This window comes from Xiphophorus maculatus, chromosome 19 (assembly GCF_002775205.1).
Source record: "Xiphophorus maculatus strain JP 163 A chromosome 19, X_maculatus-5.0-male, whole genome shotgun sequence".
NCBI lineage: Eukaryota > Metazoa > Chordata > Actinopteri > Cyprinodontiformes > Poeciliidae > Xiphophorus > Xiphophorus maculatus.
Genome location: NC_036461.1, coordinates 17,760,224 through 17,776,793, shown reverse-complemented (window position 1 = coordinate 17,776,793; position 16,570 = coordinate 17,760,224). Strand labels below are relative to the sequence as shown.

At 40.4% G+C, this 16,570-nt stretch overlaps 3 protein-coding genes across 6 annotated transcripts in view; all 3 read right to left on the bottom strand.

The window, feature by feature from the left end:
* The window catches only part of LOC102238377 (guanine nucleotide-binding protein G(q) subunit alpha), a 36,731-nt gene extending 29,042 nt beyond the window's left edge, over positions 1-7,689 (bottom strand). For 3 of the 4 annotated variants that reach the window (XR_002754522.1, XR_002754521.1, XM_005798350.3), the window contains exon 1: positions 6,408-7,674. Coding sequence is in view for 2 of the 4 variants with exons in the window: in XM_005798350.3 (XP_005798407.1) it covers positions 6,408-6,543 (136 nt within the window). In the remaining 2 variants the exon portion in view is untranslated. Of the gene's footprint in view, positions 1-6,407 lie in introns of all 4 variants that reach the window. The other variant, XM_005798351.3, reaches the window with a different exon arrangement.
* A 450-nt stretch (positions 7,690-8,139) lies between these two features.
* On the bottom strand, positions 8,140-12,336 carry LOC111612170 (protein ALP1-like). Its single transcript, XM_023352397.1, has 4 exons — positions 12,070-12,336; positions 10,624-11,172; positions 10,388-10,548; positions 8,140-9,507 (listed from the first exon to the last, which is right to left on the bottom strand). The coding sequence occupies exons 1-4, from the start codon at positions 12,235-12,237 to the stop codon at positions 9,075-9,077; spliced, it is 1,311 nt and encodes a 436-aa protein (XP_023208165.1). The 5' UTR covers positions 12,238-12,336; the 3' UTR covers positions 8,140-9,074.
* A 1,146-nt stretch (positions 12,337-13,482) lies between these two features.
* Positions 13,483-15,651, bottom strand: tpgs1 (tubulin polyglutamylase complex subunit 1). The gene is made up of 2 exons (XM_014468526.2): positions 15,243-15,651; positions 13,483-14,259 (listed from the first exon to the last, which is right to left on the bottom strand). Exons 1-2 carry the CDS (start codon positions 15,584-15,586, stop codon positions 13,602-13,604), a joined length of 1,002 nt encoding a protein of 333 aa, XP_014324012.1. The 5' UTR covers positions 15,587-15,651; the 3' UTR covers positions 13,483-13,601.
* Between the last annotated feature and the right edge of the window lie 919 nt (positions 15,652-16,570).

The window sequence follows — 16,570 nt, the reverse complement described above, 5'->3', positions numbered from 1 at the left end:
AAAGCACAACACCAGAGAAAGAAAGTAATATTGAGAGTTTAGATGTGGCCGTAGGCAGGGGATGAATAACAGTATCGAGGCATCAACCCCTCGGTGTGACTGTGGCATTGATGAGTGGGTCATTTCAGGTAAGAAAGCGTGAATGTCGTCGTTCATGCAAAGCGTCGTGGGTTATAGGAATAAGTTGCATATGGAGGTTTTAAAAAGTTCTCCATTAAATCCTCATAGTTCAACGTGAAAAGGAAAATTATGCTGCAATAGAAAGTGCTGGTGCGACCAGAACCTTCTCTGGTTGAACTGACAGAAGGTTGTTAGGTTTGTCTCTACCGTATGAGACAAATTTGACTGTTTGTGTTTTCAGCAACTGGATTTTTCCAATCGTGACAAGAATGCCATCCACTAAAAAGGTAATTCTGTTTTTTAGCAAAAGTTGATTAACTAGAGGGAGAATAATTTGTTAGGCATATTGGCAAAAACCCAGATTTCATTAACTTGAAATCTGCTACTAGACTTCAATGTTATTTCCAACCCAAGACACAAAGTCAAACATGATTTTAGCAATATGTTTTAGGAAAACTAACACTCTGTTTTTAGAAATAAAGGTTTCACAAATGTCATTACACCTTTATTAATGAAGTACTTAAAAACACACAGTTGGCTGAAGTACTGTAGACCAGCAACCACAAAGAAAGAGTTAAAATAAAATAATAAAATCACCAAACCTGATCTGTAGCGGTGTAACAATGAACAATTGATATCTTACATACTTTTGGGAAAACTAGGAAACCTCCCACCCTGAATTTCATGGGAATAAATGTGTCACAAACTGTTCGAAGAAATCTGGACTCAGAGTGGAGTCATCCAAGTCCAGGTTTGACTAGTCCATATATTGTAGGATTTATGTCATCTTTTGTGCATGTTTACCCAATAAATAAAGTCTATAAAGATTTCAGAAATCTCAAAATGTATTGTAAAGAATCTGTTGAGTGTAAAATTATCCCGTTCTTGTTTGACCAGTCTAAGAATTTTAAGATTTCAACCTAGAAATTATCAAATACCGCTGCAATGGATAAAAAAAATAATAAAAAAAGATAACCGTTTGGTGCTGGTAGAACGGACTTCAGTGTTATTAACAACTAACGGTTAGTCGGTCAAGATATTTACTTGGTGCTTTGAAAAGGACATTACAAATATGTATATAAATATCAAATATCAATTTTCTTCTACCAAGTACTCAAAAATGCTGCCAGATTAAAAAAAAGGTTTCTTGAGTTTTTATGTAACCAAATGTTGTCCAAGTCCAACTCTACTACCCAACAGCAAGGCAACAACTCAAGAACTACTTCCTTTTTCATACCAAAATAAGAGTTTTAAAGAAAGTGTGTTGAGCTAAAGGTTTTCACATCCAGTGCCTATAAAAGTTATTTGCATGAATTTCACCATAGGGACGATATTTATCACTTTGACAGCAAATGCGTTTTAATTCTGTAAATCTCTTGACACATCATCATGATAGACACTTATTAACAGCCATTTTACTCAAAAATAACTTGGAGATTAAATTATAATAGGAATAATTGTGGCTTTTCAGTCTTTAAGATGAGTAATTAGTTTGTGTAAGATCTTTGTATATCTAACGTGACAATGAGAAACCCTGGCATTTTTCCTCCAACTTCCCATATCATGGTGTGAGAATCTCACACCAACCCATGCACAGTAGTTCCAACCCGTAGATGTGTTGAAATCAGTCCCTCACAGACAGTCTGGCAAAAACCCAAAATGATTGCAGCACACAAGCTTTCAAAAGCACTGCAGAAAAGCAAACACCTCTTTCCAGATCCTCTCACCTCAGCAGTGAGGTAGAGGAGAGCGCCATAGTGGTCGAAATGTACGACATTAAACAGAATGTGCCCCATCAATGGTATGGCTCTAGTGTGGCCTACTTTACTGAGCTGAGGTATTCAGCGGGGAAATAAAGGAGACACACATGTCGGATAACCAGGACTGCTTTTGGTGGGTGAGAAATGGGAGCAAACGTTTTGAAACTAAGGGTGCAACCTAGATAATTCTAATTGTCCTAAAAATGGCCACCTGCGTCCCCCACCTCCCCGTTCCCGCCTCCACAGCAAGTTTCCCACATTCGACGATCCAAAAAGGTGCTTGACGAGTGGCTGAAGGAAAGGAAAAAGGGAAACGGGTGCATTTGTGATAAATCGCAGCCAAATGTTTCTGTGTCCACAGAACTATGAATCAATGCAGTGGAGCCCAACTTATTCAACAGCAGCTCCCACCTGCCCACACACCAGCTATAAAAATAGCTAACCTACTCAGCTAGACTCCAGGACGAGGGGGCAAATCCATCAGAATCCTTGTCCTCCAGAAGGGTAAACTCTGTGCAACACCATGCTTACTGAACAATAACAAGAAATGCAGCGGTGACAAACTGGACACCCAGGAAGGTCTAAGTGAGGGAGCCAAAGCCCTTTTCTAGTCATACAAATGTTACGCAACATGTTGAAGGCAACTCAAAGCTGCTGCGTTTTTTTTTTTTTCCTTTTTCTACCCTCCAGGCTCCATTAGGTTTCTAAGTGTATGTGAATCCATCTTGAGCTCTCACATTAGAGACGTAAAGGCCGGAAGCTGCACAAATAATAAAAAAATTAATGAATGCAACATGGAACGGAAGTCCATTCAGAACAACACTCATGGATAAACAATGGACATCCACTGATAAGGCTTTTATTGGCTGATACCAATTTAAAGTTTTGTCTAATGCTCCCCGCCCAGCCCCCCCCCAATCTCTAGGTCTATAAAACACATAAAATAAATTGCAAGAGTATTCCCTCTGATGCAACAAAGGATATGTAACCAACTTTCTTTATATCTAAATTTTAGAATCATTCTCAGAAATTTGTATTTGGGTAAACAAAAAAAAATGTGCAAGATTTGCTGACACAAATCTGTTTCATTGTTAAACTGAAAAAGCACATTTAGGTGCAGGATAAGGAAAAAAAAAAAAAATCAGTTTCAAGCTTGATGCATTAAAAAAAATGTTTGAGTTTTTTTTCTAGCCTTTGAACTGCCAATAAATTGGTGTAAAAATAATTAACTAAATAATTAACTGCTAGTATTTCCGTATGTACAGAAATCCTGAACATCTTCAACCACAACAGGTGGCTCTAAATACATTACACATTTAAAGTAAAACAGTTACTTTACCTTTTCTAGTCTACTACAATGCACCTATTGAGCTGGACTGGTTATCATTATTTATTTCTTTTACACAGACACATCTTACAATTACTAGTGATTATTCTATTGTTTATTTCTACACTAAACTTGATTTTGCAAGGATTTTCTTGTAGTAGCAGCACAGTATAGAATAAAAATGATTACAATGACAGGTGAAAGTTGTCCTAATAATTATGAGATGGGAAATTACAACAGGTAGGAGCAGAACAGCTCCAAACTAAAAAGCTGTGCAATGTGGCTGAAGTGTTCTCGATTGTTCACCTGAACCAAGTTCTTCCTGTTGTCTACTGGAGGCAAAACAGAGAGAAATAATTGTTTTGTAGAAATACTCAACTAAATGTTCTTTAAACTGTGTAATCTTTTATTCAGTAGAAGTTGAAACTGATTAATTTGATAGTACAAGATCATTCTACAATAGTTAAGGTTTCTGAAACTATAAATAACGTGCAAGGAAGTGTATTTTTGACTGCCGATTTAAACACAAACAGAAAATAGTGAATTCTGCAGCTATTCCTCTGGAGTAATTACATAATTACCCTGTCAATCATCAATTTCCTCATTACCTGCATGTGGATTACCATCATTGGTTTACACCAATCTCATTTAATTAGGTAACATTATAATTAGCATGTACCCTCAATGGCAAACTCAAACTAAATCACAAACTAACCACATCAAACTTTACCGAACAACAGAAGTCGTCAAAGAAAGTTTGAAATGTACTTGTGTTGGTTAGAAACCGAGACGTCTAGTGGAAAATGGCGCCTTTTGGTGCATCAAAAAGTTGTAATTAAGTTGATCAAAGCTGTAAGGTGACCAAAAGCCTTACAAGCAAAATTCAGATTAAAGTAATTTATGTTAAACATTCAGAGATTAGTGAAATGAAGGAGATAGCTGCCAGTTTAACCATCTACATAGTACAAAATGAGACGAGCTAACACAGAAGAGTAGTGCAGGACGAAACAACATGCAGCACAATTCACAAATCTCTGCCAAATATTGTTTGTGCAAAAAAATCTCAGTAGTGCAAAAAGATGGAGTCCTGCACTGAACTATTTTATGCAAAAACAAGCAACAACCGTTGGTTGTATTCGTGATTACTGTTTGCAAATTCTGCAGAGCTAATATTGTCTTTTTATAACATATTTGTAGAAAATGTATCAATAAAAAGTGAAGCGGTTGCACAAAATGTCTGGCTGCTTTACTGCAACAAAAACGTGTCAACGTGTTATTATTATTAGTAGTAGTGCTAATATTTTCCCATCATTTCACTCAATCTTTTATTCTCATAATTACACTCAGACTGGCTTGTTTCCACATTAAATCTGTCAAGTATAATTATTGCGATTTAAATAATTGTTTAAAAACGGGTCTCTTGTAGAAATCACCTGTAGAAATAAAGCTGAAATCAAATAATTAGATACTTCAAAATCATTTCCATTTTTTTTTTTTGCCAATGTGTTAAATGTCCAACTATTGTGGCAGATTTTCACACATCATCTCATTAAAATCTCACAGATCCAAAGTGCTGGCATAAAAAAAAAAAAAAAAAAAAAAAGGAATAACCTTTTGGTTTTCGTTACAACCAAGTCCCATTTCTCTACATATCGCGTCATAGCATTTACTTTTGCAGCAACAGCTAGAAGACTTTCTTCGTGCAGTAGCTGGTTTTTTTACTGATGGGAAAACAAACAGCCCAACAACCGCTGTACATAAATGAGCAAATTGCTCAACAGCTCAATCTCCATCAGCAACACATGCCTCCTAATGCACCCGGCACTTTGCTTCTAGAGTTGCTACAAATGGTAACAAAATAATTTCACAAGTTTCTTTTAATAAATGGCAAGATGTGTCACAGGCTAATTACAGTTTGCAGCATGGACACACAGCGCACTGAGATTGCTTCGGTATGAGCTCGGTAGACACTAGAAACTCCCTGAATATGCCATTTGAAGTTCAGAGCATGCTAAATATTCTTTAGGCTCTTACGGCTAAGGAAGTTGCATCGCAGTTCATTCACTGTACAGGGACAGTCACAAAAGACGAAGAAGAGGTTTGCAGACATGCATTATTTACATGGTGGTCAAGAAAAAAATTAGATGCAATGTGCAAGTTGTTAAAAACAACAAAACAAACAAAACAAAAAAAACATGGTTTTTAAATAAACTAAGAAGAACCTAAAATAAAATTTTAATTCTGAATATGTCAAATTCAGATCCAACAGGTCAGACCTCTCAGAAAATCTGTATTGACCAGAAAACCCACATCACTGCATATTTAACTTTATAATTTTTTGAATTACCTGAAGAAAAATAAAATCATGTTATAGGTATATACATATAAACATGGATAATCATGTAATTACTGCTTTTTGGATATAATTAAAAATAACTGCTAACTCCATCAAAGCACACTTAAAAAAAAATTCTAATAGGCAAATCAGCACTTTGCATTAAGAAAAATATACAGAAACAACTAATCTGTATCAGGCAGGAAAAGCCAGCTCAGTGCATTTCTAACTATCCTCCACTTCTAAATAAAAAAGAAGAGAAGTCACACATGTTAATGACTTGCGGATAAATGGAGATAGCTATGTAAATTCTTAATTTTCCATTTTCTAAATCTGACCATAATAAGCAATAAAACTTGCAACAGTTTGATCCCTAGTGCAGATGAAATCATTCATCAAGGAGAGGCAGTAGCACAATGGAAATGATTAATGACGGGGTTTTGGAAAACGTGTGGCTGACAAATTGTATTTACAATTGTTTTAAATTTGTTTATCAAATTATGTGTTTTAGTGGTTCAATTGAGGCGTTTGGTTTGTTTTTGTTGTTTTTTTTGTTTTTTTTTACACTTCTGTGCCCAGAAAACCTTTGATTCACTATTTGTCCGTGCTTTTCACGTATACGCCCCTGGGCAATTTAAATGCCTAATGTTTTTGTGTGTTTTTTCCCCCCAACTAATCAGAATTCATGCAGCGCATTTCGCAGAAATCCCATTAAAAGCCTCATAGTGAAACCTGTCTTCCAGTTAGCAGGCTGGGTAGCATATTTGTTAGCATTGCCGAAAAGGCCGAAGACGGTAAGTTGCCCACACAGCAAAACAAAACACTGCGAGCGATAACGGCGCCTGGTCGTTTTCATGCTACATACCGAGCAGCAGCAATTTCAGCTCCCTCCTGGAGTCCCGCTTGTCTCGGCGGAGTTGTTTGTCAATTTCTGCATTGATTCGTTTCGACTCCTTCGCCTCCTCGCTCAGGCAGCAAGCCATCATGGACTCCAGAGTCATCCCCCCCCCCTAGTTGTGGCAGCCCGGATCAAACGGGACCTGACGAACACTGGCTCGCTGGCTTCCGTTTCTCCCGAATCCCCGGCCCTCGCTTGGCTCTCAAGCAAGCGGTCAGTCGGACTGGACTGGACGGACGGACGGATGGATGGATGGTCGGGGCTGGGGGAGGGGAGACTTAGCCAAGGGGCCTCGCTGTCAAGTTGTCCCCCCGGCCGGGAAGAAGCGCGACTTCACCCGGATGTTCCACCGTAAATCACGGGAGATTCACACTGGAAAGGGGAGCAAGTTCTCCTCTGACTGCACCGCTCTGAACACAGCTTAGGTATTTTTGCCTTTTTTGTTCCTAACGGCAGCAACTTAAAGCCCCTTTAGGGTTTTTTTTTTTTTTTTTTCTGTCACTGCCTTTCCCAATTCAATCTTCACCATCCGTCAAAGAGTGGTTCAGACCTGCAGCATCCAACCCGGTGACAGCTGATGTGTCCGCAGTCTCTTCGGCGTTATCCCAACAACATCAGCGCAACCCTCCCCTAAAATTAGGCCGAAGACAATCGGGAGTGCTCGCCCTGCTAGCCCGCTAGCTCGCCCAACCAAACAGCGCCTCGGCTAACGTAGTGACAGCCGGCAGTGATTGAAACAGCAGGCTGGTTGAAGGAATTTGTCCGCCTAGCTAAAAACAACAGGACAACACCCAGTTACATCCTGAGTCATCCCCGCGGTAAATGATAAAGCTAGTGCAAAACAAAAACTGGTAACAACGGAGAAAAAACTCGTGCCGAACCGGCGGCTCTTGCCGTAAATATGTTCACATCAAATGCCCGTCGCAGGAATAAGGTGGGCACACTCCTGGATGCTGCCAAGCGAGGCGGAGGAGGGAAGAGCGGCGTTGACTGACAGGCGGCGGACTGCATGAAGCAGGTTTGGGGCAGACCAATTGAATGAGCGAGGCGGGTCTCGGGGAGGGATTTGTATCCGAGCGCCCCAACTTGCGTCCATGAGATGCGAAAATTGTCCACAGCATACATAACCGTCTCATCTTATAAATGTAGGACACGTATGGTGTGGTCTAAACAAAGTGTTTGCGAAAATGGAAAAGTATGCATGGAGCACGGGTGTTAAAGTGGAACTAGACCCATATTTTAAAGGCACTGAAGCAGCACCGCCGCATGGAAAAAAAAAAAAAAAAAAAAAAAAAAACCCGATGTAACCAGAAGGCAAAGGTGTGCTGGAACTGCAGCGACATCTTGAGGCCAGGGGGAAGAATTGCATAAGACTCATTCACAAAATTTGTGAGCTACGCAACTACCAACAATCTGTAAACCGCTCATATTTTATTTAATAAAATAAATAAATTTATCACAACTAAAATATTTTTTAAAATATGCATTTTTTTTATATATATACAAGTATTTTTCCTCTTTCTTTCAGAAACAGCTTAAATTTCCTTGCAAAATGATAAATTTATAAAACTTAATTTAAAAAAAAAATAAATGTATTTTTACCGCTAATACAAAAAAAAAAAATCAGAAAAGCATGTGCTACTAGCTAAAATGCTGTGCAGTCATCTACTTCCAGAAATTGCATAACTTGTAAACACAATCTAGCCATCTGTCATTTATTCTCAGTTTAAATTCAGCTGCCACATGAGAGCCTTGGAGGTTTGTTTGAGAACATTGGTGAGCAAACGGCATCATAAATGCCAATTAATATGCCAGCAAATGAGGGATAGAGTTGAGACATTTATAGCAGGGCTAGGTTATAAAACAATATCTCAAGCTTGAAAAAATCTCACTTTACCGTTTCTAAATTTGATCATAATAACCAATAAAACTTGCAACAGTTTAGCCGTATTGTCCAGCCCTAGATCACAGGTTGTCCAACCAAGCAGACGGGCAAAGTAAGGAAAACATCAACAACCGTAACAACCATAAACATACAGCCATAATGAAGAATTCTTGAGGTACGTTGCGAATAAGAACGGAGAGAGGAAGAAAGAAATCAGTCTTTAGATGTGCAAAGCTGGTAGAGACACTATAGACTTCCAGCTACATACAAAAGAGTGATTCTGCAAAGCACCAGCTCTGGGACGGTGAATACAAACCCGTTACATCATTTTTCACTTTCATAAACATATTAAAAAAAAACATACATTATTTTTTGTTTTACAAATATGCACGTCTTTTAGATTTTCACATAAAATCCATTGAAATGTGCATGTGGCAAAATGTGCAATAGTTCAAGGGATTATTATTGGAACGGCATTAATGCACCTGCGTTTATCTGGCGTTAGACATCATCTTCAGGTTAGGTTTTGCATTTTTGTAAGTAAACAAACCGGACTGAACTGGCCTTCATGGAGGCCACACTGATAACAGACAAGTCAACATGCTGTTGTTTAAAGAGAAGATGAAACCACACACCTGTCTATGTTCAACATCAAAAAGTGTTTATGCGTTGAATGCACAAGTTCAGTAGGTTATATATTTGCAAAGACAAAATTGATTCACCAGTTAAAGCTTTTTCAGCAGCTAAATTCAGGTTCTTTGCTGTTGGAAATAGTCACAGAAGAGGCCTCGGACCTCCTCAGCATCACTTTGGTCCATGCTGGTAGGAGCCAGGGCTTTGTGGCAGGGCTGGGGGTTCTCTGCCTCACACACCTCCACCTGCCACTCTGCTTTGAAGACATCTCTGTGGGACTCGCACATGTTGTGCAGAATGCAGCAGGCCAGCATCATGGTGGGCACCACGTCCAGCCCGCAGTCGTTCCTCTTACTCAGGCACTGCCAGCGCGCCCTGAGCCTCAGCAGTGCCTCCTCCGAGGTACGCAGCGCTCTGCTGAGGCGCCGGTTGAACAGCTGCTGCGGCTCCGGCAACGCCGCGCGACATCCCCGTCGGCTCTTTTGCTCCGGATAGGCCTTCATGAGCCAGGTCTGGAGCGGGTAGCAGGCCTCCCCCAGCAACACATACCTGCAGACAGTAGATGGGTTTCAGGCTGAAAATAAAAAACACAGCCCTCAGACACAAACAAGTAAACAAATTATACCTTCACTTCTGAGGCTGAGCTGGTCGATCTAATTTCCCTTCATTTCCAACTAATATTTTTCCACACGCTAAAAGCCTTTCTTGCAGTCTTATTTTACATATTTTACAGCAGGAGAGATGGTTTTTGTTTGATTGGTGTCCAGTTTTGTTAATTTTATGCTCAGTATTCTAAATTCAAGTTTGATTACCTTAAATCGTAAAAGTGAAATCTTTCATTTAACCATTTATTTACAGGTTTTTTTCCCCCATACATTTGTTGTTTCTTGTTTCAGTTTAGTTGTTTGAATTGTCGAAAGTATGATTTCCCAGTTTAAATTCATTTAATGTTTATTAGTCTACATGGAGTTTGAAATGACGTGTAACAGAATCTTTGGTTATTGTTTTTGGGATGTTTTGGGAGGAGGGGGCTGTTGCTGAAAATAACAAATTTTTACTTTTGCAAAAGGTTTTGATATATTTAAATATGTTTGTTTTTTTTAGTAATTTGCAAAACAGCAGTTTCATGTTTCGCTACCATGTCTCCTAATTGTTTAAAACACAACAGGGTGGTGAGAAAGGAGAAAACGAGTACAACAAAACGAATCAATAATCATTGATATCAACTGATAGGAAGCACTTATATTGTGATATGTTTTTCAGCTATGTTTTCAAGCCCTAGATCACATTTTGTAAAAAAGAGAGAAATATTAGTGAAGCAAAAAGACTGAAGAATGATTTTAGCCGATCCATTGTCATTACATGAAGGTTGTTCTGTCATTTGTGACGTGTTACTGGATAGAAGTGTTTACTTTCTTACTAACTGTACCTAAGCGGTTTCCCCATGAAGATAGGCGTTTGGGCAGGAGACAGTCCACCCTCAGCAGCTGTGGCCCACAGAGCGGAGTTCTGTAAGATCTCAGCTGGATCGGTCCCACCGGGGAAACTGGCACATACATCCCAGAAGTAGCCCTGACCACTGATAGCAACCTGGAGAGAAAGAAAAATATGTTACAAAAGAAAGTCTAAATCGGATGTAAGCGGGAACATGAGCCACACAGACACCTGAGACAGGACAGACAGCCAGCCAGCGGGGTTGGCGTAGTCCGACGCGTTGCTCGATGGGGTGATGATGGCTGTGTGAAGCGTTGTGATGGCAGCCACACAGTGAGGAAAGCCCAAGTAGGAGTGGAAGAGCTGGGCCGATTCCTCCAGCTCCTGCTCGGTGGGGGGACGCAGGTACGTGGAGCTGAGGAGAGCCACGATGGCGTGGCACATGTCTCTGACACACCTGCACACGGTGGACTTCCCCACACCGAAGAGGGTGCTGATGGTGCGGTACTCGACGTTGGACGCGAGACGCCACAGGGCCACGGCCACGCGTTTCTCTACCGGCAGCGCCAGCCGGAAGCTTGTGTCCTGGCGCGCCAGGCGGGGCCTCAGCTTCTCGCACAGGTAGAAGAAGGTCTCCCGGCTCATCCGGAATTTGTCCAGCCAATCAGAGGGCTGGAACTCCGTCATCACAACCCTCTCCCACCAGTCGGAGCGGGGAGTGGTTGTCCAGGGTCGGGTGCGGATGCGGACGTTGGAGCGCATTCCTCCCGCTATCATCATCTGTCGGGGCACAGACAGAAGAGATAAGAAGAACTGCTTTTGGAAGAGGCTGGAAGTTTCAAGCTTGCCATCCTCAGAATATTTGGGTCTTCTCAAGACGCAAACATATACATCAGCTAAATAAGGTAAAGACAAGCTCTAGTCCACTCTACACAGGTTACAAGTCAACAAGAAAGTGTTTCATTTGGGTATGGCTTTAAAAGTACTTTCCAATAGCGTTCACATTAAGCATTTTCCCCACTTAACCATATAAAACAAATAAAGTTTAGTGTATTTTACTAAATGTTAGGTGTTAAATGATAGATGTTAGTGCCTATCTCCAGCTAACGTTCTGGGCGAGAGGCGGGGTACACCCTGGACAGGTTGCCAGTCTGTTGCAGGGCAAGGGGATAAACCAACAAAAAGCAATTTATAATTGTACTGTGGGAGGATATGAATCATTGGTTTCAACCCTGAAAATGTGGGCTGCATGTATTCAGCCCCTTTACTCACGAATAAAATCTATTTCCACCACCTGCCTACACAAGACATCATTTAAGTAAATGGTAAATGTAATTTACAGCTTAAATGATTTTGTGTGAAGATTTGTTAGAGAACATATGTAAACAAAAGCATCATATGTTTTTGTATGTTGACAATATTAGTAGTTTCTTCTATACAACCAGCCTTTATAAAGGAATGAATGAAAGAAAGCCATTGTAAAGAGAAAAGCTTCCAAAATCTTACCTGGAGTTTCCCTAGTGTACAAATGCACAACACAGTTAGGTGTGCAAAAGGGAACTGTACTGGACCCCATACCTAGAGTTCAGCTCTGGATCTGAGACATTTTAACTAAAACTTGCGTTCAAAGCGCCAGTAATTATAGAATATTACCGAACCGACTCCCAAAGCACTGACCATGAGCATCCTCCTCTGTCTCTGGAAGAAGTACTGTCGATGTCGGATCCGCCTCTGGATCTCATCGCGCCTCTGAATGTCTGCGTGGTTTAGGTCTCTCCTGCGCTTCAGCAGCATGTAGGTCAGGAGAAACATCAAGGAGCGCTGCTGCTCCTCCTCGTCTCCCATTCTGGAGAAATTAACGGGGAGTTAACTCGGATAAGGCGAGAGCATCATACTAACCTATCTGAACGGTTAGAGACCTGACAACCAAGCTATGACGTTTACTTCCGCCTTTGCGTCCAATGTTTGTTTCTAAATGGTGCTGCCATCTAGTGGCCATACGTAGTCACTGCGTCTGTAGGTCAAAGATCGAGCAAAGTCCAATTTTCATTTTTTTTCCATTGATAATAAAACGGACTTCACAAAGTTATATGATCCTCCAAAATATAGTAAAACTGACACTGTAGCTACAGAAAGAGGTTTACGCAAATGCTGTTTGTTGTTGCTTTAACAGTTTTTTTTATTTCGTTTCTTTGTGTTATGTTGAATTTCCAGCTGTTCTTCGTAGTAGTAGTAATGGTAGAACTTTATTGTTCTGCGCTTGTAATACATTTTTTACTCTCTTCTAAGACCTAAATTTTTAGTGACGCAGGTAGAAGTTTCCAGACACGGTTTGTTTTTAGAATATCATTATCATCCCCATTTTTTGACACACTTAGTCACAAGAGAGAACCCAAATAGAGAATGTTTTGATTCCCCTCCTTGTCGATGCCAATGCTCTTGGGAGGATAAGATGCAAGTTCGCAACTTTGGATGAAAAAAAAAAAACCCTAAACGAGGCTAGCTACTTCAATGACTGCAAAACAAAAAATGTATATTTCTGTATTTTCTTTCAAATAATATTGCTTAGTGAGCAATATTTACTAAAGGAGGTTCTGTGTATGCATGAAAGGTTTGAGACACAAATCATCAGAAGGGCTAATCAACATTTCTTACAGCAGGTGTAGCTAAATTTTATGTGGCAGCCATATTAGATTTTGATAGTTAGGTTGGAGAGACACCTCAACCTGCCAAAATAGGAATTCTGATTGATATTTGTGTTACTTTTCCAATTTGGGAATGCAAGACTTCTGAGAAACAATGACCTGCACGTTTAATTAAATCGCATCCTTTAAAAAAAAGTATGTGGCAGCAATAGATAAGATTTTCTTTTTCCTTTTTGTTTTTAATGATGTAACCATCCAGTCAAGGGCTTGTACTACTATTTCAAAATGTCTCTCCCTAAAAGAATCTGTGATCTAGATACTAAAAAAGTAATTACACTTGCAGAAATATATGTTTTTTTCCATTAAAAAACTGTTTCTGAAGATGAATACTCATAGGAGCTGATTTGATAAAATAGCAGAAGTCACCAAAAGTGTTTACTGTGGTTACTGAGTTTATTGTTAGTGTTAAGGTTTGTTTTTATTCTGGAGTTTTCAGATGTGTGTTAGAGATGAATACAATCTAAGGATTGCTTATTGCTGTACATTTGTGATATCTAAGTACCTCTAGGATACAACTTTTACACGAGCAATGAACAGGTCTGCGGCTGCGTTTTCAAACTCTTTTGCGTCCATGTTGCCACCAGGCCCGCTGGTCTGGGCTCCGGCCATCACCTGCGCCAGTTTGTGTGGGGAGATCTTGGCGCTGGCCTCCAAGTAGCGGATGGCCTTCGCATTTGCTTCCAAACAAGCACTAGATTTAGTGTTGGCATTAACGAAGCAGTTTGCGTCACAGTCCTGGGAGGTCTCGAGCGCCTCCTTTAAGGTCCCAAGCACCGCGGAGCACAGCGCCCTGGAGGCGGGCCCCTCATCGGGGCAGCACACCTCGGCGTAAAGCCTCTGAGCCTGCCGGATGTAGTCCGAGAAAACAGCACAGGTGAGCACGCCATGACGGAAGACATCGTAAGGGACAGCTTCGTGGTCCTGGCAACAGAGGCGTCGTAGGAGCGGGGCGGAGGTCGAGGCAGGGACGCCGCCTTCACTGCAGAGGCACTCCAGAGTCTGCATGTAGAGGCCTCCTTTAACGCCCCCGCTGCCCTCTGCGTCAGGAGGGACGACAAGGAGGGAACCATCTGGGCCCTCCGGATTCTCACTTGCCTGACTTAGACACCCGTTAAGGTTCAGGAGGTCGTAGGCCACACGAACATTGTTGCTGAAAGCTGATCTAAAATACAGAAAAACCATACGGTCAATGTGTAGAAAAATGTCTCTTTTTAGTTTATTGTTTTTAATGATGCGTATTGACTGTTATTTTCCCAGCAGCTACAGAAAAACAATAATCTCCGAGACAGGGCAAATAAGACCAGGGAGATGTTTTATAGCTGGGTGAATAATCAAGTGTTTAGGTCTTTCTGACAACAGTGCTAAAATGTCTTACTGAAAAAATAGCATTATAAGCTCAGTAAACAGACATTTTCAAAGACATTACTGCCAGTAGGCTATACTAACTTATTATACTAATTTCATCATGAAATTGTTGGGATGACAATACAGTATCCCTAAAAAAAAACTCCTTGGACTTTTTCACATTTTCCTCACATTACACCCATAAGCTTCAGTGTCTTTAATTACAATTTTATGTGATCGACCAACACAAAACTGCTTACTTGTAAAGTAGAAGATAAAGTAAACATGTTTTTTTTCTAAAAAATAAAAAATACACAATAAATATCGTGGTGGCGTATCGCTGCCACCACAGTATTTACTGCTGAGGTGGGGTGTTCATGGTGCAGTGTTTGTTTTCTCCCAAACTTGCATGCAGGTCAAGCATCTTATTTCATCGTCTGTATGTATGGTGTTCTTATAATGTAAAGGACTTTGAACGGCCTTGTTGCTGAAAATGTGCTGTAAGCAAATAAACTTGACTCATGAGCTCCTTCTCTTACTGTTTCCAAATAAATACATAAAAATATAAGAACTAATCATAGTTTGTATTGATCTATCGCATAAAGTCATGACATTATACTTTGCAATATGTTTCTGTAAAATGAATACATTTGAAGAAAAAAAACATATGCATTTGTAAAATTGTCGATACATTTTTAAGTGTTTCTAAATCAGCTAATGTAGCCTGATGAATAGTAATCCTTTCTGACAAATGCTGGTATCTACGGGTGCCTAAAAGTGAGCGCTAAAATCCGCCCACACCTCTGAGAGTGATGCGCCAGCCGCAGGTGCCACAGCGCCCTGTTAAGACGCTGCTGCTCGTGTGCGCCTGCGCCCGCAAGGCCGGCGCTCTGCTGCTGCTGGTCCTCATCCCCGCATCCAGCCGTCCCGCTGTCCGTAACCGAGGCCAGGTTGCAGAAGTGGTCGGCCAGGAACCCGATGGGATCATCCGACCTGGCCTCGACCATCTTCAGGATGGCCCCGCGGAGCAGGTCCCCGACGCCGGCCTGCTCCAGGAACTCCCTGTCGCTGTCCGATTTGACGACTTTGCCCGAGGACATCCCCGAAGGAAGAGCCGCAGACCGGCGCTTCTCCTTGTCAGCCATCGCTGTTGACGTCCCGTGTCGCAGCAACGGCAGCGGAAGTGATGGAGCACCGGTCGGGAAGCAGGAAGCAGTGCGTCATACAATAATAGCGCACTGTTGAAATTTGTCAGCATAATGACAGTAAAGAACAAGATAGATAGATAGATAGATAGATAGATAGATAGATAGATAGATAGATAGATAGATAGATAGATAGATAGATAGATAGATAGATAGATAGATAGATAGATAGATAGATAGATAGATAGATAGATAGATAGATAGATAGATAGATAGAAATATTTCATTTTGCACATACAATAATTTTGGTGTCGTACCTGACTGAAAAAAATCTGGTTTCAGCTCCAGATGGGTTTCACAAAGCCAAACTGAGTTATAAAGAATCTATAGTTCATACAAATGATTCAGTCTAAGCTTGAACCTTATATACTTTATGGTTGTATTAATGATCTTAGAAAAACTGTTTAAAAATAGTATTCCATCTTCAGCTCTTCATTAAGCTTTCATAAATCTCAAATCTTTTTTAAAGGGGAGAAGGGTAACATGTATTTTCTAAATAGTTGTTATAAAATACTATATTAAATACGATTTAAAAGAAATTTTACTTCATAGTTTGACCATTTGAAATATGCCTCTGTCACTTTAAGAAGCTCCTGCTCGTCAGCCCTTCTTTGTGGAAATAGGCAGCGTTTAGGCACCCTCTGAATGGTTGCAATGGGAGATACAAAGATTTCTGAAATATGCATGAAAGAATTAAAGCAACATTCTGGGTATGTGTGCTTTCAATTCTTGTTCAATTAGAACAAAATTTGGTGATTAAATGGGATATGTGGCTGTTTCCTTAATCATGTGACAGAAGGATTTAAGTTTCAGGTAACTGGTTGTCTTTTCATGATAAAAATATGAGAAATAAAATTTTCCTTTAACTTTGAACATCTGAGGTCAAGTAGCTGTAAAATTATATTTTTTAATTACACACCTCTG

Excerpts from the sequence above, each read along its gene's own strand:
- LOC111612170 (XM_023352397.1), bottom strand. The coding sequence starts at position 12,237 with ATGGGAGACGAGGAGGAGCAGCAGCGCTCCTTGATGTTTCTCCTGACC. Across the intron at positions 11,173-12,069 it reads GACAGAGGAGGATGCTCATG|ATGATGATAGCGGGAGGAAT; the intron begins GTCAGTGCTTTG and ends GTGCCCCGACAG. Across the intron at positions 9,508-10,387 it reads TTCATGGGGAAACCGCTTAG|GTATGTGTTGCTGGGGGAGG; the intron begins GTACAGTTAGTA and ends TACTGTCTGCAG.
- tpgs1 (XM_014468526.2), bottom strand. The coding sequence starts at position 15,586 with ATGGCTGACAAGGAGAAGCGCCGGTCTGCGGCTCTTCCTTCGGGGATG. Across the intron at positions 14,260-15,242 it reads CTGGCGCATCACTCTCAGAG|ATCAGCTTTCAGCAACAATG; the intron begins GTGTGGGCGGAT and ends TCTGTATTTTAG.